The 27,583-nt window shown below is 44.7% G+C and overlaps 1 protein-coding gene across 1 annotated transcript; it reads right to left on the bottom strand.

Annotated features, from left to right (window-relative positions):
* Nucleotides 1-22,130: 22,130 nt before the first annotated feature.
* On the bottom strand, nucleotides 22,131-27,199 carry NKX6-1 (NK6 homeobox 1). The gene is made up of 3 exons (XM_045998388.1): nucleotides 26,530-27,199; nucleotides 24,643-24,815; nucleotides 22,131-22,391 (listed from the first exon to the last, which is right to left on the bottom strand). Exons 1-3 carry the CDS (start codon nucleotides 27,197-27,199, stop codon nucleotides 22,131-22,133), a joined length of 1,104 nt encoding a protein of 367 aa, XP_045854344.1.
* Between the last annotated feature and the right edge of the window lie 384 nt (nucleotides 27,200-27,583).

Below are 27,583 nucleotides of genomic sequence, written 5' to 3'. Positions count from 1 at the left end.
TTCTTTCATTACCTTCAGAATGTAATGGTTATTTTATGAAGACTCATTAAATTTAATGAGATACAGCCATGTTTATTGCTATCCTATAAAACTGGGTTGGGGGAAGACCAATCTTCAAACTGACTCCTGCTTCTGTGGAGTACCAAAAATAAAATGTCAGTCATTGCACTGTACTCAGAGGAAGGCGCTTCAGAATTCAGAAGTCACTCCCAAGAGTTGAAGTTGATTAGGATCATAATAATCATTGATGTTCTTATTATAACCTGGCCTTACTAAAAATAACAGCAAACTCCTACACCTCAGTAGTAAAAATATAATCCAATTAAAAAATAGACAGTGGATCTGAATAGACATTTTTCCAAATAAGACATACAGAGGAATAAGAAAAGGTGGTCAACATCACTAGTCATCAGGGAATTGTAAATCAAAATCACAATGAGATATCACCTCATACCTATCAGAATGGCTATCATCAAAAAGGCAAGAGAGAACAAGTGTTGGTGAAGATGTAGAGAAAAGGGGACACTTGTGTACTGTTAGAATGTAAATTGGTACAACCACTATGGAAAACAGTTTGAAGGTACCTCAAAAAATTAAAAATAGAGTTACCATATGATCCAGCAATTTCACTTCTAGGTATATAACCAAAGGAAATTAAAATAAGGTCTCAAACCTGTACTCCTGTATTCACTGTAGCATTATTCACAATAGCGAAAACATGGAAACAACATAAGTGTCCATTAATGGGTGAATAAATAAAGAAAAGTTAAAAATGTGTCATAAATTGTATCTATAAATACACATTTATAGATATATGAATGTGAAATATTTTTGCTTTATAATGGAATATTATTCAGCCATAAAAAAGGAAATCCTGTCATTTTCAATAATGTGCATGGACCTGGAAGGCATTATGCATTATAAATTATATTTTTATAATATATTTTATAATATATATATTTTTATTATATATATAAATATATTTTTTATTATTTTTATAATATATAAATTATAAATTAGGCATTATAAATAAGTTAGAAAGAGAAAGACAATTACTATATGATCTCACTTTTAAGTGGAATCTAAAAAGGTTGAACTCATAGAAACAAAGAGTAAATTGGTGGTTCCCAAGGGCTGGGTGCTGGGGAAACAGGGAGGTATTGGTTGAACGGTACAAACTTTCAGTTGTAGGATGAATAAATCCTGGGGATCTACTGTACAGCATTGTGACATAATTAACTATACTGAACTATATACTCGAAAGCTGCTAAGACAGTAAGTAACTCTTTAATGTTCTCACCGTAAGAACAAAAAATGGTAATTATGTAAAGTGAAGGATGTATTAATTAATCTTATTGTTATATGTGTATGAAATCATCACATCATACACCTTAAACTTACATACTATTATGTGTCAATTACATCTCAATAATAAAGGTAGAGAAAAAAATAGTAACAATGATAGTCATAGTAATAGTATCAATAATAATAACAACTACCAGGGCACCTGGGTGGCTTAGTTGGTTAAGAGTCTGCCTTCAGCTCAGGTCATGATCCCAGATTCCTGGGATCAAGCCCCATATCAGGCTCCCTTCTCAGTGGGGAGTCTGCTTCTCTCTCTGCCTCTGTCTGCTGCTCCCCCTGCTTGTGCACGCTCGCTCACTCTCTCTCTGTGACAAATAAATAAAACCTTTAAAAATAATAATAATAATAATAACAGCTACCAATTTTTGCATCCTTACATTGTACCAAACATTATTGCAGACTTAATTACATATTATCTCATATTATCTCACTTAATTTAGTTATGCCATTAGTCATAAAGCAAGAAGATGTGACATTTTAACATGCAATCTGGAGCCTCAGTCCAGTCTAAAAATTGTAAGTTGGGACATGATGGCTCCTAAGAGCCCCCAGAAGGAAAGGCAAAAGAGTAGACCCAGATCTCAAAGCAGAACCAGGAGAAAACCTAAGAAAGGAATCCACATTCATTCTTCAGTACAAGTTCCGCCTTGTAATTTTATGGAGCATCTTGCCTTAGAGCTCGCCTAAATCAAGGGCAAGTAGTCTGCCAGTAGTGGCCAAGAGCTAAGAAGTACTAACCAAGAGCCAGCCACTTAAATGGAGTCTGAACACATGGATTTTGGAAATAGGATTTGCTGCCTCTGTGGCCCGTCATGATGGAGATGAAATATTTAGCTGTCAATAGCGATTGGGAGACCATAAATTTTATACGCCAGCCCTTAGAGCAGATTTTAGATTTGGTCATACTTAATAGATGAGAATTAAGTTCTATGTTGGAAATCAGGATAATTGCAGAATCTGAGTGATGGGTATATTCCTTGCATTACCTTAATTTTGTCATTCATCAAGGAAAAAAGAAAATTCTATGCTGGGGCCCTGAAACTAAGTTATGTGTCTAACTGACCATGCTTGTCTCCTCTTAAGTTTTCTTTACTTTTAACCCTGTCCCAGAGAGTGTCCAATTTCAGAGGCACTAAAAGAAGGTAAAGGCTGTTTGGAAAGCAGAACAGGAAACTTCCATGGCTCTGAGCCCAAATTCATCCAACTAAAAAATCTTCCACAGTGTATAATGAATATTGAGCATCTGGAAATAGAAATAGTTCTCTTTTCTAACTCTTTCCAAATATATTTTTAATTCATTCTAAATATAAGCTTATGAGCAGATTGTCCCTGCATTTTGTGACCTAGAACTGTCCCAGAAGGTTGCATTTCAGAGGTGAGGTAGAAAAATAGTCTGGATGAAGAAAGACTAGAACAAAATATGTATTTTTTCCCTTCAAAAGATTTGGTCTATCCTACATGGGGAAAGCAGGTTAATAAGCAGGTGAGACAAACAGAAAACAATACAGTGCTGAGGTATGGAGTTTGAATAACAAACTCTCCCAATCGCCAGGAAGTAGGCTGCTTATCCGAAACTTTCTAAATTACATTGAAAGATACCTTAATTTTTTTTTGTTTGGGGGGCAGCCATGTGAACTAATCTGATCTAATTAACAGTCTGCCAGTCCATTTACTATGAAAGAAGTTTCTAGGAGTGACAGAGTCCCGTGAGAAACTGTCCCTTGACAAGTACGTTATCTTTTTTCTTCAGGAGCCACAAGGAATCGTAAAGCAAATTACTTTACCGTGGAAGTAAAGGGTTTCCAGCGAACTGCTCTTACATCTCACTTAGTTACCTCAAAGAACTTCCTAACTACAGAGATCAGGCAGGCCATTTAAATTTGGTGGTGTTGATTGTCATATTCACTATAGAATAGTTGTTATTGTTGTTTTTAAGATTGATTCTCTTATTTGAGAGAGGGCACACGGGTGCAAATCGGGGGAGGAGAAGGAGGAGAGTATCTTCAAACAGACTCCCCACTGAGCACAGATTTCCCCACAAGAGGCTCAATCTCACCACCCAGGAGATCATGACCTAAGCTGAAACCACCAGTCAGAGGCTCAACTGACTGAGCCACCCAGGTGCCCCAACTCTATGGGACAACACTGTTCATCATCCTACTGGATACTTGTTTATGAAAGCGTTGTCTGAGTTAAGTACAAAAGCTTATTTTTCTTAGAACCAAAGTAGCTATATACATTTCTTAGGCCTTCTCCTTCTATCATGTTAAACTATATGAAAGCCAGCAGCTGCCAATTAAGATAAGAAAGAGCCTAAAATGGTGAGAAAGAGTTTGCAAATGAAAGCATTTTAGGGCACCTGGGTGGCTCAGTGGATTAAGCCACTGCCTTTGGTTCAGGTCATGATCTCAGGGTCCTGGGATCGAGCCCCGCATCGGGCTCTCTGCTCCGCGGGGAGCCTGCTTCCTCCTCTCTCTCTGCCTGCCTCTCTGCCTACTTGTGATCTCTCTCTGTCAAATAAATAAATAAAATCTTTGAAAGCATTTTAAATGAGGTGTAATGTGTTTCATAAGGTAGCATAAAGCATTTTAACTGCTTTAGAGACTAAATTTGATTCCAGGTTAATATCTCTGTTAATCTCCTTCAAGTAAGTAACGTCTCTGAGGCTCAGTATCCTCATCTGTAAAATGGGAATCATAATAGTAATACCTAACTCATTAGGTTATTGACAGGATTACATGAGATGATGTAAAATATGTGAAGATGTGTACAGTATGTTTCTTAGTGCCTGGTATGTAGTGAGTGCTCAATAAATGACAAACATTGCTAAAATTTGGGAAAAGAAAACTTAAAAATTGTATTTACAAAAAGTTACTTTACCATACTAAGAAATGAGCTAGACTCTGAGGAAACCTTAAAAGGTAAGGCAAGCTTGTCTATGCTTATTTAGATGAAGTTGAGTAAAAGTCTATTCCTGTTTTAATGCACTGATCTAATTAACCTTTTGCCAGTATTAAAATGACCTTGAGTTGGTCTTGTGACCTCGAATGCTTCATATTGTTGACTTTGAACGGGCTTTTTTGGGATGGTCAGAAATAGCATCTGGTGAAATGGACAAAAGGTCATATTAATTTACTTTGTAATAAATAGCAAATATATTTTGCATTAGCTGCTCACAAATAGGAAGAAATGCATAAAATTCACTTGTCAAAGCAAGTAAGATATAAGAAATCTAGAAATAAATTTTTTTAAAAATCCAAAAGGATCCAACATTGATTTTTGGTCTCATGCCACTTATTTTATACCAGGAAGTGATTAAATTATTCATTTTTATAAACTAAAGAAATACATTTCTAGCTAACATTAAAATGAAGTAAAGATGCATCTAATTAAACAACACTGATTTATCATCATAAACATTCCTGTCTCAGGCAGAGAAATCACTGAGCTATGATGAAAGGGAAAAGATAAATGCAGCTTGTGAAAATGTCAGAACTGTAGAACTAAATGATTTCTAAAACTCTTTCTTGTTTTACAAATGTTTATGCTTCAAAAACCAAAACTGTAGTGGCGTCCTCCATGTTATCCACAAGCTTAGGGTGAATGACTCAAAAACAGCCTCTTTGATCAACAGAACCAAGTTGGGAAAATTAGTTTCAAAAGAGAATCCCAACCATGAATAATATTACATGCATTGCTTAACCAAAGTCAGTAAATAAAACCACATCTGATTTTTGTACCTCTCCTTGAAATCTTGATGGGGGTTTTTTCCCACACTATTCGCAGAGCAGGTTTCTTTCTACTCATCAAACCCCGAGTGGATTTCATCCTATGTAATAATCGTAATTACTCTTGATACAGCACAAGTAGCCATATCTTTTTATTTACAAATTCCATTCAACACCTAATGTCCATTTACATTTCAAAAGGACACCAAAAGGAGAACATGAAAGCATTCAAATATACTGTTAATACGCATGCAGTCTAGAGTCTTTTTCAAAATGAAATCAAGTTCAAATGCCTGCCTGTCCAGCATTGTTAAGAAAGATTTGTAAAGAAAGCATCACCTTATTGGAAATATATCCAGCTTCTCCCTCTGCCCTGTAATAATTGTTAAGCTACTTAGTCAATATCTGGCATCTGTGCATAGTTACTCACATTATGCAAAAGCACTTATGCCTCCAGTGATCGTGTATGGCCATCACTGGCCTTGTATTCCTCTAAGCTCCAATGTTTAGCTCAGCAGCAGGCTCATTCAGTTATCATTTATATCAGTTATTGGTTACAAACTGATCATTCCAATCCCTCCATTATTAATTTTTTTATTGCCCCTCAGATCATGCCCCATTTTTCAAGTGGTGTTTCAGAGCCTAAATCGTTTCTTCCTGCAAAAAAATCTAGACATAAATGCCAACTATTTGTAGTGCATTATCATTTGTAATGTTCTAATTATTTTACATAATCAATAACATCAAGTCCCTTTTCTTGGGGACTTTCTGTTTATTTACATTTTATTCTACACACGTCAGTTTCCATCAAGAGCAAAACCGATTTTCTTGTCCTGCATCTGCTCTCAAGACAACCTTAATTCACCATAAATCTATTTGTGTTCAGGATGTAGTTAGACCCAGTTGGCTACATTGATACAATCAGGGGCCAAACATGTCTTGCTCTGCAAAACAAGACTTAAGTATGACTCACAATGTTATTCTAATGATGACCAAGGAGACCAGAGGTGGTGTTTTATTTCATTGTCGTTATTTTGCAGAGGTCTCTGTTTATGATGTGATGCATTTGGGCCTAAGCACATTAGCTGCATTATTCATTGGGTACATTTGTCAGAACATGCATGTGTATAAAGAACTAATGATCCATATTAAATTAATGGCGCTATAAAAAAGAAAAATACTCCATACAAGCAGCTATGTCAGAAACTACAGACTTTGATAAACCATAGAAAGGACCTAATCAGATGAAGCATTGGACTGTTCTGTCTCCAAAATTACATTTCTAGAAATGTACTTGTACACAATGTTGGTTTTATTAAAACAAATTAATTCAGTCATTAAGGAATCATAAGGCAAGTGTCTCATAAGTCAGGACCTCCAGTGTAACAAATTGATTAAATGACTGTGTAATAGTCTCTTTAAACAAATCTAGTGTAACAAGTTAATAGATCTGCTCAATTACCATGCTGGGGTGATGAGGATGTGGGCGACTCTCTCATTAAAACCGGGAGATTGTTCTTAGTTTTTTCCCCCTTTCTCTCTATTTTTTCTGTGAGGGTTGTGTTGTGTTTTGGATTTGAGGTTTATTTTTAGGCCTCTGGAAATTGATTGTTCCAATGGCAATTAAAAATTTAAAAAAAAAAAACTGATTTTGATCCCGCTGACTACTCCAGTGGATTTGTCAGCGGCTGTTTCAGAACCGTGTCCGCTCACCTTGCCCTTTTCCACCTCAAACCTGGGCGTTGGCTGAAGGGATTCGGGGCACCACTACCTCCCCCACTCCGTCCTTGGTACGTAAAACAGTCCCTCCGGGATCAGCCTAGGGTTCTCTCAGGTTTAGCAAAATTTATAGCAAAGCATTCTAACCAGGAAAGGCGCGGCCGGGTGGGGGGTGATGTGGGGGAGAGCGAGGGAGAGAAAGGGGTGGAGCCGGCAGAGGGCATCGACGTTGCTTCTGAGTAGAAACTGAAAGAAGATGTTCTTATAATTTAGCCAGAAATTGATTTCAATGGAAAGTTTTTTCCCCGGGCTTCTACACACGAGGTGGGAATTTGACAGCAAGTCCCTGGGCCTTCTTGGGCCTCCTTTGCTCCTTCTCAGTCTTGTGACAGGGAGGAAAGAGCATCTCAGAAAGTACTCGAGGTGGCGCAGGGCTCCCGGTGCGGTTAGTGTGCACCAAGTAGCAGCTTTGTTGGGGGCGGTGGAGAGAGCGAGAGAGGAAAAGAGAGCGAGAAAGCGCAAGAGATTTGGGGAGGGAGAAAATGGTTTCAGCCATAAACTCTACATGGCCATTTCTTTCTGGTGAATGTTGAAATCCTTGTGCCAAAAAGATGGAGGTCAGATATGGAGGAGCTCTGGAAGCCTTCCCTTTCCCAACTCTAAGGATATCTATCCGGGGCTGATTCTAGGGTTGGGACAGAGCAGAGTAACCTCGAGCCTCTTGCCTTTTCCGAGATAAGGGTGCCCATGACACCTTTTCGCCAAAAGCCCTGGGAGAAAAAATCTATTACCCCACTGCCATTTTGTTAAGTGTTTGCTCCTGCGATGTGACCCTGCCACTTTATCTGTTGGTTTTTATTTTCTGAGTGCATGTTGCCCATATGTTACTCTAATAGTTGCTATAATTCTTGAGCAATGGGGCTCGTATTTTATGGGGCTGAATTAAAAAGAATGCACTTTAATAAAAACCTGAGCAATACACTAATGGCCTGACATTGATATATTTGCATAGAAATGAATTATACGGGCCTGGTTGACACGACTTTTAATAAATGATTGAGGAGGTTATTATAGGGATGCACTTTGGTGTGTGTTAACAGGTTATTTCAGTGCATCCGTAGCCAAAAATGAGAGCAATACAGTCCCGCATACAGTTGCAGGGTACTTTTCTGTCTTATATCTTGTGACATTTATTGGGACCAATCCGTCCCCATATTGCGGTCGCAAACTACATTTTATTAACCATTCGTAATGTTCAATGTGAATAGAATCGGGGGAAATGAAAAAAGAAGAACGAAGCCGCTTCTTTCCCCATACGCCCCTCGCTCACATTAGCCATCGGGGTAGTCAATAATGAGAGTTTGATACCAGGAGCCCTGACTTCGGAAGTTACAGAGGGCTGGCTACGCTCCACCAGAACAGGGCAGGAAAAGTGGCGGATCTCCCGGGAACCGCAAGGCGAACTGCGGCTGAGCAGAGACGATGAGAAACCACCAAGTGAGAAACTGTCGGTGGATGCGGATGGTTCAGGAAATGATCCTCCCAATTCTTCCGCACATGGACCCCCTGAGAGTCTTTCTGAGCCCAGAGATCCAAGAGTTCAGACCCTTTAGATAAGGCACCCAACAGAATATATTCAAATGCCTGCTTGCATGTGCGTCCTTTTGTCCTGTTTAAATTTGTTTTAATCACGTGCGTGTGTATCTAGTAAAATATAAGCAAACAATATAAAACTTATTTGTAACTGAAGGCGGCCCTGCCTTCCTCCTTGTCTTTGAAGAGTCCCCGCGCTCGCTCGCGGGGTTTCCGAGCGGGGCACCGGGCAGCGCCCCAGCTCTGCGCCCGCCGTGCCCCGCCACCTCGCCGCGCCCTTCCACCCGCTCCGGCTTGGCGCGCTCGCGACCAGGGGCACCGGTGCAAACCTTCACCTCCAGGGGACGAGGACAGCGGAGGAGGAGAGGCCCCCACCCTGAGCCTAGTGGGTGGTGGAATAAGAACAAAGGGCCAAGGTGGGTAACGCAGGGCCTGAGAAACCGCGGAACACCCCCAGCTCGCGCATTTAGGACCGCGTCGCCGCGCTCTTCGGCTTGAGGTACCCGCGGTCTCGAAAATCATGTGCGACCGGCAGGGGCCCTCTCTGCGGGCGCCGCGCTGGGGTGGGGTGCGTCCCGCAGCGCCGCACCCGCCGCCACGGCTTCCAGCCTCTGCCCGAACAGCTGTTTTCGTCCCTCGCGGAGATTTGTAACGGATGTTCGAGACAGCTGGTGGACGGCGCCGGCAACCTGTGTCTGTTCTAGAACATACCTAGTGGGAGCTGAGAGGGGAGGGAGGGAGAGGCAGGAATGAGGGGAGGAATCGGGGATGTGTGTGTGAAAATACATGCACACACGTGTGCATACACTTCTCTAAACACGTCGTTTGGTAGCTTTTAAAAATGGTGAGGTCCAGCGTAGCTGCGGCGGCCTTCATGGTTTCATCGTCAAACCAAGCAGGGGGGCGAGAAGTCGGAGAACTACTCCGCGGAAGCGAGAGCGGGGCATCTGGGCGCCCAGCAGCTCGGGGAAGAATGCCCACACTCGTCTGCAGATTGCCGGACCCGGCAACCGATGCCCGGGGCTGGAGCTCAGTGACCCCAGGACGCCCCCAAAATCGACCCTTCCCGTAGGTGGGGGGCAGGAAAGGTGCAGGCGGCACTCGGGGCTGCACCCTGGGGCGCTCGCGGGCGTCTGAGGCCCGCTCGGCCTGCAGGGGGCGCGCTCAGCCTCTGTGGGGATAGCCCCGGCCAGGATCCGAAGCGCCCGCCCTTGCGGCCCAGCTCGCAGCGAGGCGCGCCCGGGTCGGGTGGCCCAACATGCTGATTCAAAGGTCAGGCTTCCGAGGCTCAGCGCCCTCCTCCAAGCTCGGGCTAAACACTCGAGGTGGAAACGAACGAGGGAGCTGCCTGTGATCAGCTTTGCCCCGGACGCCCTGATTTTATTCCGCTGTGAAGCCGGAATGTCAGGTGCCTTGGCAGGAATGGTGTCCGTCCTGGGGAAGGCAGTATCGAGGACAGATAATGCCAGAGAACTTTTAGGGACACCCAGGGGCGGGGGGGGGGGGGCTGCTCACACCCTCTCCTCTTAGCGGGAGACCTTCATAGGGGAGGGTCCCCAACTGATCGAACACACCTGGCAAAGGCAGGGGGAGCTCCCAGGCCCCACAGGGTCGTGCCCAGCTACCAGGGCTAAGGAGTCCAGGTCGACACTGCCCCAGTTACAAGTGAACTGGGGCCAGGCATGGCGGTCAGGGTCCTGAATCAAAAAAGGCCTTCGTCCAGCTGGGCTCGATAAAGAATTTGCCAAAGGCAGAACCGGGACCAGAAAGGGAAATAGGGTGCCTGCCATGTCCGAATTCTCTCGAATTTCCTGGGCCCTGCGATCCCCCAAAGAGAGAATGTGGTGGAAGTGTCTGCAGCTGTGTGGAGATGAGTTCCCTGAGACCCGCTGTCCAGTGACTGGATTTTAGCTCAATCCAAACCACAGAGAACACGAGAAGAAGGGCGTCTAAAACAAGGGGCAGTTCGATGGCAGAAGGCAGCCGCCACCGGTGCTCTTTCTGGCTCCAGGGGGATCTCTTGGAAGGATCCAGACCCTGCAGCACCTGTTCCTCTGCGTGTAGGCATGCTCTTCCTGGGCAAGTGGGGTGTGCAAGTGTCCTCAGAGGCACCACCCTCTGGGCTTAAAGGTAGCCATAAGCAAACCCATTCAGTGGACCCTAACTGCCAAAGTCCTGGCATCACCCATGTAAGAAATACCACCATTAAGCTCCACCCTGCAGACAGCTCTTGCCCTCTTGCCTCCCTTTCCAATGGTAGACTCAGGAACCCAGAGTGTGCAAATTAGAGCGATGGGAGAGACCCAGCTTAAGCCTGTGTATAGGATACCCTTGTGGGGAGCTGCTTTCAGAGCAAATGGCATGACACAGGCAAACAGCGTTTTTTAAACTGTCTTCCCATGTAATCAAGATGAATTCTGATTTGTCTCCTTCTGACCTCTGCCTGTGATTCAAAGGGAGCCTCAGACCCTCAAACTCCGCACCTTTTCTTTCCCGTCCTTTTTGAACAGGATGGACCCTGGGAGGTCCAGGCCTTTAGGCTCTAGGGCACCTGCGTTCTTCCCTCACCTGAAGGGTAAGTGGTGAGAGGCCCAGGCTAGACATTCCGGGAGATTACTTCAGCCCCAGCCCATAGATGGGAGCACTGAGCCCATTGCAGACTTAGCTCCTTGAAAGGGAAGCAAAACTTCCACCCAACTGCATAAAGTCAGGTAAAGTAAGAGAGCCCAGACTTCAGCTATAGAACTGAGACCCCCAAACCTACCGCTTTCCTGGTAAAGGACCCCTAGATTTCATGGAAGTGAAGGCACCACACACACACACACACACAGACACACACAGGGCATTTCTAGACTGCCCGGGCCTCTACTGGACAGTGAGGGGGCTGTTGCTCTAATAAAGCTACACAGAAAAAGTACTGAAGAAAAGGAGTTGAAGGATGAAGCCAAGGAAGCCCTTACCAGTGGAAGAATGCGAACCCCTTTGGGGAGGGAGTGGGGATAAGGAATGGCAGAATGGTAGGTACTGCCGTTTTATAGTCTTACTTAAAAGACCTGAGGTCTGCACTTACTCATTTCTCCTTCTCCTTGGATCCTAAATGTGTTCATTACCCTCAGGGGGAAAACATTTCTTTAAAACCTTCCCCTTGGAAACAGAAATGGTCATTGGAGTTGGCTTTCAATACAGTGGCTAACTGGAAAGAATAAACAAAAAAACCAGGAGCTCCTAATTTCTCTGTTTTAGGGGAAAGGAGAGGGAGTGGGCTAAAGAAAACAGCCTTAATTGTAACCTTGGTCTACAGGGTAAGAGAAAGTTGACTCTAGCCCCACCACCACCTAACTGCCCCAGGTTCCACTTCAGGCTTCTTAGCCTCACACAGCCTCTAAAAATCAATTCACCACAAAGGGAGATATAAAGGTGCAAAGGTCTCCACAGTGCATCCAGACTGTTCAGACACTGAACTGGGCATGAGACAGACAGACAGATGGACGGTGGTCAAGAGAGATGTTTCCAAGTGTTAGAGGGAAGCCTAGTTAAAATATGTACAAGTTAGTTGTATTAATTTATATCATCCTAAATTTTTGTCTCAGGGAAAATATTGCTGGAGATCTAAGTTTAGTATCTACTCTCTGATGGGATCAGTGAAAGAGACGTGAATCTCAACTGCAAAGAGTATTTTAAATGGTCAATAAGTCCTCCTCTTATTTATTGCTTTATGCATTATTTTCACTCATGTGCCTTGGAAAGTAACATACATTTCTACAAATGATGATTGTACTGGAGATTTTATTTTAAAGTAGCTGTTGTGAGCTGATAAATGAATGTATTATAATACCCTTACTTGATCTTCCATTTTTCCCAAGGAAAATCTTTGCATTGAACTCCCCCATTTTCTACTTAAGCTGTGTGTGCTTATTTTTACAGCAATTTGTCAGATATTTACATATATACTCACAACTAAAAGAGACTCCTGATAGTTTGGAGATCATTTCTCTGCTTCCAGGCTGGGAGAAGAGAAAGGGTTACATTACAGGTCTATCTTTTTTTTTTTTTTAATCTTCAAGAGAAAAACAAAATAACCCCCCTCCCCCGCAAGAGAATGCAAAGTTCCCTGTGGCTTCATTGTGTGGGTGTTTGTGTGTGTGCTCCAACAGGAGTGCAGACACTCAAGAAATGTTCCTTGAATACTCTCTTCATGCCAGGCACTGTACAACATCCTAAGGATACAACAGTAGGCAAGGACTGTATAGTTGTGTGCCCCTGCAGTCCAGTTATTCTGGGTTTCAGTTTTCCAAGAGGTAATACAGTTACAGCTTTTCCAAACTGTCACCCACTCTGGTCTTTCACATCTCCCTGAGGCACATTCTTCCCCTGGGTGAAATGGCACAGCACTATACAGAAAGAGAAGGGGGACCTGTGGAGAAGAAGGGAGAGCAGAGGAGGAAGAGGAAGAAGAAAAGGGGAGAGAGAAGGTAAGACAGAGGGAGGGAGGGTGGGAGGGAGGTGGTCAGACTGTTTACCTGGAAGCCATCATGATCTCCAGGTAGAACATGGGTCCTTGGCTGATATAGTCATCTTAAGGGTGCTAAAAGCAAGGCCCCTGAAGTAATTCACTTCTGCCTTACTCTCTATCTCTTGGAAGTTAATGACAATGTGCTGATTTCATATTTGCCTTTGCAGTCCCTTTTCTCTATAATTGCTTTTAACAGACTACCTAGACAGGCACCAGGATGGTTTCTTACACCAGAGGCAACGAAGCCCAAGTCTTCAGCTGTATTTTCAGCTTGTATTCTTCCCCTGGTGCACTGACTTCTCTGTGCTGTTCTGTTGGAATGGGTATGCAAGAGTCAAGTAGGCAGGCAGACAGGGAAAAGGAACTTTGTGCCCATTAACTTCAGTTGGCAAATAATGTCCAAGCTCCCTGGAAGAAGCAAGGTCTACAGGAGCTTTCTTCTGAATTAAGAGCTCTCCTGACTTTGGGGTCAGGCATTGTGGGGGAGGGTCCTTTTGTTTTTCTAGGGGCTTGCTGCCTCTCTTCCTTAATCCCAAAGAACCGGCAGCAGCTACAGCATCTATCACTCACTTCTTCTCTTTCCTGCCTTCTTGCCGCCTGGGCTGTCTTGGAAACAGAGTCATATCCCTAGTTCTCAAAATATAAAGGGAACAATTCCAAATCCTCAGTCCTAACTTGAAATCCAGGGTCCCTTTGCACTTTTTTTTTTTTTTTTTTCTTTTCCTGAGTTTTCCCCCCTCTAGGTTTCCCAGCACCCAACCAGTCTGAGTAAAACTGGAAGTGTATCTGGGACATGGTCCATGGAGAGAGAAATAATATGGCCCTGCAAAGCTGGATTCAGGCTTTTTCCATGTCTGAGGTTCCTTTATGGGAAACAATAGTATAACACGTTCAACCAAACTAGACATCTATATTACAGGATAGTCATCCCCTCTTACATTTATGTGCTACTTTATACTTTATGAAGCCCTTTTGCTTTTGCAACTTTGTGAGGTAGTAATTTTTTTTTTTTTTTTACTTTTTTAAGTTAACATATAATGTATTCTTTGTTTCAGGGTTACAAGTTTGTGATTCACCAGTCTTACACAAATCACAGCACTCACAGCAACACATACCATACCCTCCCCAATGTCTATCACCTAGCCACTCCATCCCTCCCACCCCCCTTCCCTCCAGCAACCCTCAGTTTCCTGAGATTAAGAGTCTCTTATGGTTTGTCTCCTTCTCTGGTTTCTTCTTGTTTCATTTTTTTGTGAGGTAGTAATTATTATTAAGATGACTTTATAGATAAGGAAATGAAAGCTTATCTAAGTTAAGTGACTTTTTGGTGTCAAGTTACCACCAAGAAATAGAAACCACCAATAGGGCTCAAGTTTTTAGACCATGCTGAAGTTACCCAAAGGCTTCTTTCATACCACATGGGGTCATTCTGGTGGCATTTTCAAATGACTTGAAGTAATCATGAAAGATGCTTTCCTCAAGAGTCTGTCTTCAATACACTACTCTTTATTCAGAGAACAGAGATAGGTCTGTTAAACACTGTATTAGTTGTTTATGCTACATAACAACTTATCTTCAAATGTAATGGTTTAAAACAATAAGCACTGATTATCTCACATCATGGGTAAGGAATCTGTGTAAGGAATCATGGAGAGCTTCAATGGGTCGTTCTGCCTTGGGGTTCATAAGGCTGCGGTCAAGATGTGGGCCAAGTCTGCAGTCATGTGAAGGTCTGACTGGGCTGGAGGGCCAGCATGTTCACACTCCTTGCAGATTAGGACTGAATTTTGGCAGAGGCCTCACTTCCTTACCAAATGGAGTTCTCCATGGGTCTGCTTGAGTATCCTCACAACGTGGCAGTTTACTTCCCCCAGAGTGAGTGTTAGAGAGAGAGAGAAGGGAGCCATAATGCCTTTTGTGACCCAGTCATACACCAATGCTTCTGCTGTACTCTGTTCATTAAACTCACTAAGTACAGCCACACTCAAGAAGAGGGGGATTAGGCTCCACCTTTTTTTTTTTTTTTTAAGATTTTATTTATTTATTTGACAGACAGAGATCACAAGTAGGCAGAGAAGCAGGTGCGGGGTGGGGAGCAGGGTCCCTGCCAAGCAGAAAGCCAGATGCAGGTCTCAATCCCAGGACCATGGGATCATGACCTGAGCCGAAGGCAGAGGCTTTAACCCACTGAGCCACCCAGGCGCCCCAAGTCTCCACCTTTAAAAGGAAGGAATATCAAACAATTTTTAGAAATATTTGAAAACCACTACAGGTAGTTAGCCTTTAAGTTTCACATAAAAAGAATATGTCCCTTGCTTACTTCTCTTCCCACTTTCACTTTTCATAACCTTTCCTCAGTTGAATATTTATCCTGCATAAGACAGCAGGGTCCAAGCTAGGAGCAACTGGAGACTGGGCTTTTCATGATGGTTATGATAGTGATGATAATGGCTAAGAATTCCATAGCTTACCATTTGCTGGGCACTGTCCTAAGAACTTCTATATATTAATCCATTTAATTCCCCTAATAATCTTATGGATTAGATACAGTTATTTCCATCTTACATATGAGAAAACTGAGGCATAGAGAGGTAGAGTCATTTGACCAAGATCACACAACCAGTCAGTGATAGAACTGCAATTCAGATCAGATAATCTGGCTTCCCAGTCCAACTCTCAACCACTATGTGATCTGACTGTGGCAAAGGTAAAACATTTCTCAGACCCTCTAATTCACTTGAGACCATTTGGATTTGGGAGAAAATTGGGCAAATCCTTACAAACCAAGTAAGGGGCTCAAAGAGGAAAAAAGAAAAATCCAACGGTGGGGGCAGGGATGGTATGCAGGGGGAAAAGTTTACAATAGGGGCACCTAGGTGGCTCAGTGGGTTAAAGCCTCTGCTCAGGTCATGATCTCAGGGTCCTGGGATCAAGCCCTGCATTGGGCTGTCTGCTCAGCAGGGAGCCTGCTTCCTCCCCTCTCTCTCTACCTACCTCTCTTCCTACTTGTGATCTGTCAAGTAAATAAATAAAAAATCTTAAAAAAAAAAAAAGGGTTTACAATATCCCTTTCAAGAGCTAAGCCAAAAAAAAAAAAAAAAAGAAAGAAAGAAAGAAAAAAAATAGAGCTGAGCCATAGCCTCAAGCATAAGAATCACAGCTACTCATGATGATTAGAGAAATTACTACAAACCATGCATCTATGGAGAAGGCTCATATTTGAGGCATGAAAACTTGGATGCCTTCACTTGCAGGTGGTTAGACTGTCTGGTAATAAAGTTAATAGATTTTCAGCAAACTTGCCTTTCTGTGATCTATACAAGCAGACAGATCCCAAACAATTTATAGGTGATTAACAATTTTTTCATAATTTTTGCATATCCAAAAATAAAACTATATTATAGAGGTGTGCTGGTTTTCTTTCTCAATCTGTTATATCTGTCTCCCTTGTAATAACCAAATATATGGGATAATTATATTTTAACATTTCCTTTGGCTTTACCAAGATAGATAGAGGCAATCATATTAGAGAAGTGGTAGGGCTCCTCTATAAAAATAATGCTCATTTTCAGTTAGGTAGAAAAAACTCTTTCTTTCCCTAGGATGAAGAAGGGATCCTCTTTGAATGTATCTTCATTCAAACTAGCCATAGGTATTCAAAATAAACTAAAATAGAAGCTCTGGATGAGGCTTCTGCTTCAGACTCCCGGCCAGGCTCCGCTAGCTATGAAACACCACAGAGACATCATGCTCTACTTTTCTAAGTCTTCCAGTGCGGTGTTCAATGAGCACATTTTGTCGGGGGCCAGAAAACAAAGGATGCATATGTAGACATTTCATCTTTGGCATGAATGATCTGCTGGATGAAAGAGGAAGAGTAGAGAGAGAATTGAGACTCTCAGAAAAACTTTCCAGCTTGTGGAGCAACTCCAAGCCAATCTACAGAATGCTGAAGGCCAGAATTCAGGAAAACAGCCCCTTGTCCCTTTGTCATCCCCTCACACGTTGCTCTGCTCCCTAGTCAGACTTTACATTAACAGTGGGGAGGGGTAGTATGACTGTGTTTTCTGCAGACCTGAAAAATGGCTATGTTAGGAAGAATGTATTTCTCTGTGAAGCTTGCAGTCTAAATACTGCAGAACAAAATACAGACTTTCCTGTCAAAAAAGCGAAGTGTACTAAGGAACTGGCTTTTTAAAAAAACAGTCATACTGAGGAGGGGAGAAGAGTATTTGGGCATGTATCTCTGTGTGTCGTAAGAGCAAGGAAATTTAGTGTGGAGAAAGCTGTTCAAACTAGGTTAAAATAGAGTTTATAGATGAAATCAACTGCTTACCTCCGTTATTATTACATGATCACATTGTCAGTGATTAACAAAGGAGGCACTGTCTCTTTAAGCTATTCAGTGCAGTGCTAGGAGTTCCCAAGTGGAATTTCACCTCTCCAGTGTGTGTGTGTGTGTGTGTGTGTGTGTGTGTGTGGCGCGCGCGCGTGTGCGCGCGCGCACGCGCCTGTGTATCTGTCCACTGATGACCAGCATACAGGACAAAACAGTGCAGATCTAGCCAAGTTGATGCTGGTCTAATAACATACTCATGTACACGACATTCGGCTCCAAAATGTTTCAAACACACCCTCAGACTCTGTTGCCTAGCACATTATTTCCAGGAAGAGCAGGCCTCCAGTCCAAACGGCCTGCACACTAAGCAATGACGAAATGCACATCTTTCCAGAAAAGAATGAGTGGTTTTCTGCTCCCCGCTTCCCACTGTCTCCCAAGAAGTGAAAGGAAAAGTGGAGTAAAGTGCTTGCAAACTTGGAAAGCCACCCACCATACCACAACTTCTGGGAAGGAAGGTATAGAGTTCTAAGTTGCGGAATCCTCTGAATGTGAACTAAAGAGGTTAGTCACAATGGAGAACTGAGCTTAGACTCTGGAGACTAGGAAAACAACTCTGTAGAAACTGTGAATTGTAAATGCTGTTGGGACATCTGAAAGACCCATATAGGGCCCTTCCCTTTCATTCTATATCTCTCAACCAACCTCACTGACTCTCTTTTCAGAAAAAGAAACAGACACACACACTATAAAACAAAAATGAAAAAGCAGGTTTACCCTTCCTTTCACTACACACACAAAAATCCTTGTTTTTCTCATTTCTCATGTTTCCATATTGACATTTTGTTGCCTGCAAACATTTTTAAAAGTAGAGATGGACTGAGGCGGGGGCGGGGGAGGAGAATGGTGATGGGCAAAGGTAGCAAACATCTGGTGATACAATGGTGACTACAGTTAACTATTGTATATTTAAGGGTTGTTAAGAAAGTAGATCTTAATTTTTTTTTTTTTTAGATTTTATTTATTTACTTAAGAGAGAGAGAGCATGAGAGGGGAGAGGGTCAGAGGGAGAAGCAGACTCCCTGCTGAGCAGGGAGCCCTGATGTGGGACTCAATCCTGGGACTCCAGGATCATGACCTGGGGGGAAGGCAGTGGCTTAACCAACTGAACCACTGAGGTGCCCCAGATCTTAAAAGTTTTTATCACAAGGAAGAAAATTGTAACTATGTGAGGTGATGGATGTTAATTAGACTTATTACGGTGATCATTTCACAATATATAAATATATCAAATTATTATACCTTAAATGGATACAATGTTATATAACAATTATATCTCAATAAAAGTAGGAACATTTTTAAATAAAAGTAGATAATCAGGTCACTTCCTGTTACTTTGTTTTTAAATCATGACCTCTTTAGCCGTAATAACTGGGTGGCAGCCTTAATCAGATGTTTATGGCTGGTTAATGTCATATAAATTTTGAGCCAAAATGGAAAATGATTCTTACTCTGCCTTACTTGAGCTGTTTCCTCAGCTTCCCCACCATGCTAACTGTTTAAAAAAAAATTCTTGTTGCACCTACACAGAACCAATTCAAACCAACCAGTATAAAGGAACACCTAAGTCAAGTGCCCCCCCATCCACTTACCCTTCATTCCTAGTTTTATGGGGCCATTTGCAACTGGTGGCCAGCTGGAATCCTAGGTGGAAGTAAATTAACTGGAAAAATCAAGTCACTGCTGCAGTCACCCGAAAAAAGGGAACGAATGCCAGTGCAGCACGGCCCCAGAGCCCAACTCTGGCTGCTGCCTACACAACTCAGAGCACTTTACTATAAGCAGGAAGACCCTGTCTGCCTTCCATATAATTGCCTGTAGGGCAGAGGCCAGGTCACCAACTCGCATTTCTCAGATGCTCTCAATGTAAAGGTGAAGTGCTCAGAGAGAATGCTTCCTGAAGGAATTAGAAGAGGTCTTTCTACATTTCTAATTTGAAATAAATACTGTAACCTTATTTGCTTCTTGAGAAAAAGCTTCAGTCTTGGTTCCACGTTTCTATGATTGATACTACTATATTACTTTTACTACTAACAACAATAATAAGAGTTGTTATTATTAAATTCCAAGAATAGCATTTGTAATTATCTTGTGAATTTTTGTTTTCTTAGGAAGAAGGAATAAGTAAAAAGTTGCTTGGCTTTTCAAGGCAAAAAAAGGTTAAAAAGTGTAATAAAGTAGATAAGATACTTGCATTTGTTACAATTTAACAAATAATAAAGTGCAGTTTATGGTAATAGACTTTCCACAACACCCCTTCCCAGGCTCTTTCATAAAGAGAGAGGAGAAAGGGAGGGAGAGAGAAAGGAAGGAAGGGAGGAAGAAAGGAAGGGAGGGAGGAAGGAAGGAAGGAAAGAAGGAAGAGGGGAAGGAGGGAAGAAAGGAAGGAAATTCTTATTATTTACAGCTAAGATTCAAATTACATTACCCCAGCACAGCAAAACCTCTTTTGAAATTGCTGCCTCTCTATAGGATACACACCACAGTCTTGCTAAGAATGCAGAAATTCAGAAGTTTAAAACTTATAGGGAACTTCACAGACAAACCAGAGAAAAGAAATAGAGCAGATTTGCATCCTTTCTTTCTATTACATCATGCCATCAGGAATATAATCTATAATAATTTCCTTCAGGCAATCTCATTCCTAGTTTTCACTTTTTTTTTTAAATTTTATTTTCAAGGGAACAAAACAGACCCACACTTTCTTTACCTAACGCTAGCCTGAAGAATCTACTGAATTCTATTGATTTTTCTCTCTTTGAACACAAGCTCATTAACCTGAAACACTAAGGGGATAACTATATTTCACCGAGCCTATAACTGAGTGTCTGAAAACAAAAAGATCCCAAGACAGTGATACAGCCCTCTCCCTAGGTAGGATTCCTTTTTTTTTCCCCCTGCAAATTTAGCTGCAGAAGCTTTGACATCAATTCCAAAACCCTAAAGACTTTCACATCAGTTAGAAGAAGCTTTCTTTAAATTCACCCTTTAGTGTAATGGTTAGCAAAATCAAGATCCCTGTCTTTCCAACAACTTCTACATTCTTACAAGCTGCAAAGGCGTGGATAAATGTTAGCATCAAACCAGCAGAGCTGCTGCGCCAGCAAGCTCCTCTGCCTCCTCCCAGCTACAGGAGCTAGGGCTCCACCAAGGAGCTATCTTGGATATATGGAAATGAGTTCCCTCCCGGGACTTCTTCCAGAAGGAAAAAGCTATCAGGAAAAAATTAGACAACACAGACATCAGAAGCAGCCCGTTAAACAAGTCTCTTCAAGAAGCCCCTTTGAGTGGGGCTACATTTCTTTTATCTTCCTGATCCAAGAGAAGGAGAGTTGTGACCCCACTCAAATAAATAAATAAATAAACAGCAGCTATTCTACCCAAGGAACCAATATAATAATTTTGTGATCTTCACCTTTGAGATCTCTGGTGAGATCAAATGATCTGTAACCTTCCATTCAAGGCAACAAACGTCTTCAAACTGTTTTTTAATTTGATTTATCCTTTGAAACAGAAAGTGCATTACATTTAACTGGTCTTGCAAAGGGGGGGGGGGGTCTCTTCTCTTTACAAACCGAATTCCTTATATAAATTAATAAAGGTTAAAGATGCTAATATATCACCATTATTAGCTTAAAAAAGAAAACAATATACATAGTCTATAGTATTCTTATGATACAAAACACTTCAAATTCAATTACAGCAACTAAATGGATTTTTATGTTTCTGACCCAGAGCAGTTGTAACAATTCCCACCATCTACTTTAACACGCATTTTTATCAGAAAGGAATTAAATTAAATACAAGCTATTGTAGCCCTTCCCTCCCCAATACTTTCTTTAAATCACTAATAAATAGCAACAAACGACTGTGCAATTTCAGAGAGGAACGGAGAGGCGGGTCTGAGGCCTTCCCTGCTTCCATATCTTCTACTTCAAGTCCTGGAGGCGGGAGCAGGGCGCGGAGCCAGGGGGTGGTCAGGGACGAGCAACGAGGGACAAAGGGAAAAGTGAGATTGAACAAATCCAAACCGGGAAAGGAGTGGGGGGTGGAGAACATTCTTGTCTCGCTTCTCAAATTAAGTTTAAAAAAAAGGCGGGGGGAGACGTAGGGTTTGAGTAGCTTTTAAAAGAGAGCAGGGTGAAGGAAGAAGGAGGGCCATCTTCTTATACCAAATTCAAAAAAGCATTTTACATTTTAAATATTCACAATAAAGTAACTTCTAGTCAGTGTGACTCACGATTTATTTACAAAGAGCCTTCAACAGGTTGCTTTAGTCGGCACAGCAGTTTGTGGGGGGAGAAGCCTCCCTCTCTCCTCCTATCTGTGGCGGTCGCCCGCCCGCGAGGCTCTGAGGTCCCTGCGGCGGGTGCGGAGCCTTCAAGAACACCTCTCCGCGCCCCGCCCTGGCCGGCTGCTGGGGGCCCAGGCTGGAAGGGGCGGTGCGGGGACTCCCGCAGCTCCCGCCGCGGGGACGGGTCTAGGGGACCAAGCGGAGCTGCGAGAGTGGCCCAGCCGCGAGTTTCAGTTGCCTTATCTATGCAGTGATTTTCGACGTCTTTTCTGCCTTCTGATCAACCCCCAAGTCTCTCTCTCTCTCTCTTTCTCGCTCTCCCCCGCCCCCCTCAACTTCCAGGTTAAAAAAATAGATATGTACATCTCAGAAAATAGCAAAGGGCCCCGGCGGGCGGGGCCGGGTCCTCCGAGCCCCACGGGGCGGGCAGGCGGGGCGCGCGCTGTCCCCGGGGCGGAGGCCGGAGGCCCGGCAGGCGCCGGTGGGGGCGGGGGTTGGGGTTGGGGGCGCGGCGGGCGCTCAGGACGAGCTCTCGTTCTCCGACGCGTGCAGCAGGAGGCCGCCGCCGCCGCCGCCGCTGGACTTGTGCTTCTTCAGCAGCTGCGTGATCTTCTCGTCGTCGGAGTTGGGGTCCAGAGGCTTGTTGTAGTCGTCGTCCTCCTCCTCGTTCTCCGAGGCGCCCTTGAGCCGCTCGGTCTCCGAATCCTGCTTCTTCTTGGCCGTGGCCATCTCGGCCGCGTGCTTCTTCCTCCACTTGGTCCGGCGGTTCTGGAACCAGACCTGGGGGCCAGGAGAGGGCAGGAGAGGGGAACCGGGGTGGGGGGGAGGACAGGAATTGAAGGCGAGCGGATTCAGGCAAGGCTGCCTCCCCCAGATCCCCGGGTCGCTCCAGCGGGCCGGCCCTTGACGGCCTGCCACCCTCCCTCAGAGACCTCCCTTGTTCCGGCCGTCAAAGTCGGTCTCCAACGCCCCAGCTTCCTCTGAGCATCGGGCACCCACGGAGTGACCGCCGTTGCCATAGCGATAGTAACACAAGTGTATAGACGTTGTCAGTGAGCTGTCTCCAAAGAGAAAAAACTTGGAAACTTAAAGTTTCCCTAAAAATGAGTCCGCTTTCCTACTTTGTAGTTTGAAGTAGAAAACTTCTTACCTTCCTAAGTTTGCCTCATAAAGACTTTGTGATTTTATTTGTTGTTTACTTTCTTAGACTAAGACTTGCAAACAACTTGAAGTGTGCTTGCTTTTTAGTGTGATTTGTCGGAGAAAGCATGGCATTTGCCCCAATTACTTCTGTTCTCCTTTTCATTTTTGGATATTTGTCTGTTTCTCGGATCTCAAGTCTGAATCCACACAAACATGGTAGGTAAACACTCCCCTTCCCGTTTACACTTGTAATGTACCATGTAAAGTTTAAAAAGAAAAAGAAAAAGATTTGCTAAAACAGAAACCTCAAATCACTAATAATAATAAACATAAATGCTTGAAAATATTGAATAGGTTAGCTAACACCAGTAGTTTGTGTGTGAGTCTTTCTCTATGGTTTGTTTTTCATAAAACCAAAAATCAAGCTGGAATTTTCATTAGTTATTTTTTTAAAGTGAAATTTGGCTTATTACATTATTTTCCACTGTTAGCATGCCGATCTTTCAAATATTTTAATATTGTTCTTCTCCAAAACATTTTATATAACAATATTTTAAGCTATTCATGATGTTTGACACCATGTTTGATATACATAATTTAACCTAAAGCATCAGCAATAAGCAACCAATTTCCCAAAGATACTGTCCTCTTTTTAGGTTTCTCATCCATTTTCTCATCCGTTATGTATTTTATCTAAAGAATCAGAATTGTTAAGAAAGTGATTTTTATTTTCCTTATACTGCTATAATAATTCAATTCTAGCCACACAGACATATTTATGGTGACAAATGAAGACTTCCAGATTACTGTGGTAGGCTCTATACCAACCATTGCAAAAATAATTTTAACTGTGATGGTATTCTAATGGTCACGTACAAAATCACTCCTGAAATGCATTTTATGATGCTTGCCCTGGGGGAAATACACTCTAACCAGCAGACGTGGCTAACAGTTATTCCCACTTAATTTAAGGAGCAACAAGATTACTAATGAAAACAGACTTATACTCCTTCCCCTCCAAAAATACCAAATATAATAAATTGAAGAAGGGACACAAAAGAGAATACTGGAAATATAGGAAACCACTAGATTTAATTTACCTACTTGTTCAATCCTTTTATTTTTCAGGAAAAGATTTCTCAAATTTGATTCCCTGGAAATATACTGTACAACTCAATTATAAACTAAGTGACATTTTAATTATAAATTGTTGTCACAAACAGTAAAATAGTAAACATCTGTTGATAGAATTCTTTCATAATACAACAATAATCTTGTCAATTCATTTGGAAAATTAGTATTCCAAAGTTATGGTCCTCAGCTAAACTAAAAGCAGATTCACCCCTGCTAAATGGTTGGATCCTGTAGATTTTTCTTTTTTAAACCTGCAAGTTAATATAGTAGCACTATAAGGCTGATCTACATCAGAAAATTATGACTAGCGGAGCTTGAATTGACAAACAAAAGCTTGAATATCCTTACAAACAGAGTACATAGAAGCTATCTAACTGGTGTGACCTATTCTAAGGGCTGATATTTCGGTCATGCTTTTATTCTCCAATAATGGCAAGTTCCCCCAGCACATGCTGCTATCTAGATTAACCTAATTTCAAAGGCGGGGGCTTGCTTCCTTTTGTTCATCACGAGTTTGCCCGCCTCGAGACCCCAGGGCCTTTGTAACCCCACTCCCACCCCCTTCGCTGATTTCATCTTCTCCCCAGGCTCCTCAGATCCGCACACTCCAAGCGGCTGATTGTTAGAGGGGTGTGTACGTGGGCACTTGTGTGTGTGTGTGTGTGTGTGTGTGTGTGTGTGTGTGTTTCCGCGCGTGCGCGCGAGTTGGGGATTAGGAGACCATCCCTCGAGGTTTGTAAGGTCTACTACTCACCTTGACCTGACTCTCCGTCATCCCCAGCGAATAGGCCAAGCGAGCCCTCTCGGGCCCTGCCAAGTATTTCGTTTGTTCGAAAGTCTTCTCCAGAGCGAAGATCTGCTGGCCAGAAAACGTGGGTCTCGTGTGTTTTCTCTTCCCGTCTTTGTCCAGCAAAATGGATCCTTGATCTGCGAGAACAGATAAGGGAAGGAGAAAAACAATCGGTTACTAGCGGCTCCACTGAAAAGAACTCAAAACACGATGGTTTTTTTTGGAAAGCTTATTCCGCGGCAGACGTCAGAAGTGTCTGGAGCTTCCAGTCCCACCGCGCGCCTCCCTTTGCCTTTTTACGCCCACCTGTTTTTAAAAGCCGGGTGTGTTTGGAGCAGCAGTAAATAACCTGCCGAACAGAGACGTCAAACAGTGAGGGAGCGCCTTGCTGAAGTTTGCCGGAGCCGAAATCACCAGGCCCCAGTAAATTGAAGAATGCGGGATAAAGGCCCCTCTAGCCTCCCAGTCAGTCCAGTCAGTGCTTGCTCGGCCCCGGAGACTCTGCATGAGGATGACTAGTTTTGTTTTATTTTGTTTTGTTTTGTTTTGTTTCTTTCTTTCTTTCTTTTCCCTCGAGCGCTTTCCTAACCTGTGCCCGCACAACAAAGAGCGCCTTGTTTTTTGCACACAAGAGAGCTAAATCGCCCCCAAGTCAAACGCCGCTGCGGTCGAGGGGGAGGGGGTACCGCCTTTGTTGGCGGTCCCTACACGGCCATCAAAACGAATACAATAGCGTCTCCCCGACACCCGCACCAGCCCGGCCGCCCTTCATTCCCAAGGGAGCCTCTACTTGGCTCCCGCGACTTCCCTTAGTTACTGCCACTCAGCCACACGAAAGAGGTCTGGAGACTTAATGGAAACTTGGGGGACTGGGTCAAGAGCAAAGACCGGAGCATGAGAAAAACCTAGGCTGGGCCTCGAACTACACCTGGAAGACTAGGAGCCTCCTTGGCGGTGGCCAACTACCCAGAAGACTGGACTGATTTCGGGCAACACAGTTAGTTGGTTTCAATGTGTATATTCCCCAGCCCTGCCGCCACCTCGTTCTGCCTCTGGTTCATTTTCATGTTAGGATGTTGAGGGTCACGATGCCTCTCAAAATTCCCAGGCCCAAGATGTCCCGGCCCTTCGCCACCCCCACACCTACCTTCCCAGGGCCGTGGCAGGTGGGAAAGTGAGAGCCCAGCAGAGGGGAGTGGCCCGAAGTGATTGAGCTCGCTACTGTGGCTGCCGCGGACCTGTCTTCAATAAGCTCACCCGGCCCGACTGTACTGGGGTGGGGGTGGGGGAGCTCCTCGAAGGCGAAGAGGTTAGGTAGGGACACCCTGGGCCGAGATGTACATGCAAGTAAACGCACTCCGGCCAGGGCCATGGAGGGCTTGCCGCTGTGGTTCCCCGCCTGTTCGCAGAGAGGCCAGTTGGGCTGGCGTAGGTGGAGTGGGGCCCTGGCAGACAGGCTGGAGCCAGGAAAGAGGAGATGTAGCCCGGGGCTCATAGCCTCTCCTACCCTTCCCACCTCTTAAACCCACGCAGGGCTGTGGTTGCAGTCAGGCTGTTCCAAATTAATCGGGGCCTCGGGTGAGACACATGCCTAGCACCGCGTTTTCAACACGGACTCATGCACACCCGCTCCTCGAGGCGTGCCCAAGACTTGGAGGGGGGGGGCACTTGGAGGCGAGCTCAGGGAAGTCAGTCCCTCAATGAATGCCCTAGCAGAGCCCAAATCGTGCGATTCTGGCGCTGCCAAACTACTGGGGAGCCAAGAGGGTGCACGGATCCCCACACACATCAGAAGACATGACCCGAGAGCGGGTAGAACGCGCACAACTGGACTCAGGCGATCGTACTCACGAGGGGTGCAGGCCAGGCGGGCGTCCCTCCAGGGTGGGCTCTGCATAACTCCTGGCCAGAAAATGGGCGTCCGGCCGGGCAGCTCGGCCAGCGGCTTGGGGTATCGACCAACCGCGGCCACGGCCGCTGCGCTGGGGCTGAAGTAGAGCCCAGGCGGCGGCGGCGGCGGACTCAGGCTGCTGAAGCGGGGCAGGCCAGCCAGCAGCCCCGCTGGGGATGAGGCGGCGGCTGCAGCGGCTGCAGCCGCCGCTGCAGCTGCCGAAGCGGAGGAAGCGGAGGTGGACGAGGAGGAGGAGGAGGAGGAACCCGAGGGCGAGGCGGAGGGCAGGGCGGCCCCTGAGGCCACGGGCATGGAGGGCCGGCTCAGGATGTCGTTGATGCCGTGGGGGGTGGCGGCTGAGAGCTGCTGTGGGGGGCTGCCCAGGGATGAGAGCCCCCCCGCGGTCGGGGGCTTCAGGCTTCCTGGGTTGTGGGCACCCAAAGGCGGAGAGGGCGACGACGAGGAGGACGAGGAGGAGGAAGAAGAGGGGGGGCCGGCGGGCAATGGGGGATATGCCGCGGGGTACAGAGGGGTCTTCATTTCGGCCATGCTGTGCAGGGCAGCCAGGGGAGGGCTGCTGAGCAGGAACGCGCTCTGCCGGGTGCCCTCCATCGCCCCCACCGCTAACATCCCACGGCCAGGCCCGAGCCCGCAGCCACTCAGCGAGGGCGCCGGCCGGTGCCCCGGTGGGGCTCAGGAGAGCGAGGAGTGCCGAGGGCGCGAGCGAAGAGTAGCTCCGCGCTCCCAGAGGCGACCTGCCAAATGGGCCGAGAACGCCGCCGCCGAGAGTTGCTCTCGAAGCTGCGCAGCAGAAATGTCCAAACACGCCACTGGAGAGGCGGTGGCTCGCCGAGATCAGCGGGCGTCCGGGCGAGTTTGGCTGTCCTTTCGCTCCTAGAGTCGTGGACTCAGTCTCGGTCTCTTCTCTCTTTACTTTTCCTCGCCTCTCAATGATCTCTACTTCTCATCTTCTCCCCGGGAGAAATAAGCAAAGCAAAACCCAGGCCGGCCCCA

Source organism: Meles meles, chromosome 2 (assembly GCF_922984935.1).
Source record: "Meles meles chromosome 2, mMelMel3.1 paternal haplotype, whole genome shotgun sequence".
Lineage (NCBI taxonomy): Eukaryota > Metazoa > Chordata > Mammalia > Carnivora > Mustelidae > Meles > Meles meles.
Note: the sequence above shows the minus strand (reverse complement) of the source record. Positions and strands in the feature narration are given on the sequence as shown.

Bases quoted from the DNA above. Each gene is read 5' to 3' on its own strand.
- NKX6-1 (XM_045998388.1), bottom strand. From the start codon at position 27,199: ATGTTAGCGGTGGGGGCGATGGAGGGCACCCGGCAGAGCGCGTTCCTG. The intron at 24,816-26,529 runs GTGAGTACGATC...CTGTTCTCGCAG, and splicing joins CCGCCTGGCCTGCACCCCTC to ATCAAGGATCCATTTTGCTG. The intron at 22,392-24,642 runs GTGAGTAGTAGA...CCTGGCCCCCAG, and splicing joins TGACGGAGAGTCAGGTCAAG to GTCTGGTTCCAGAACCGCCG.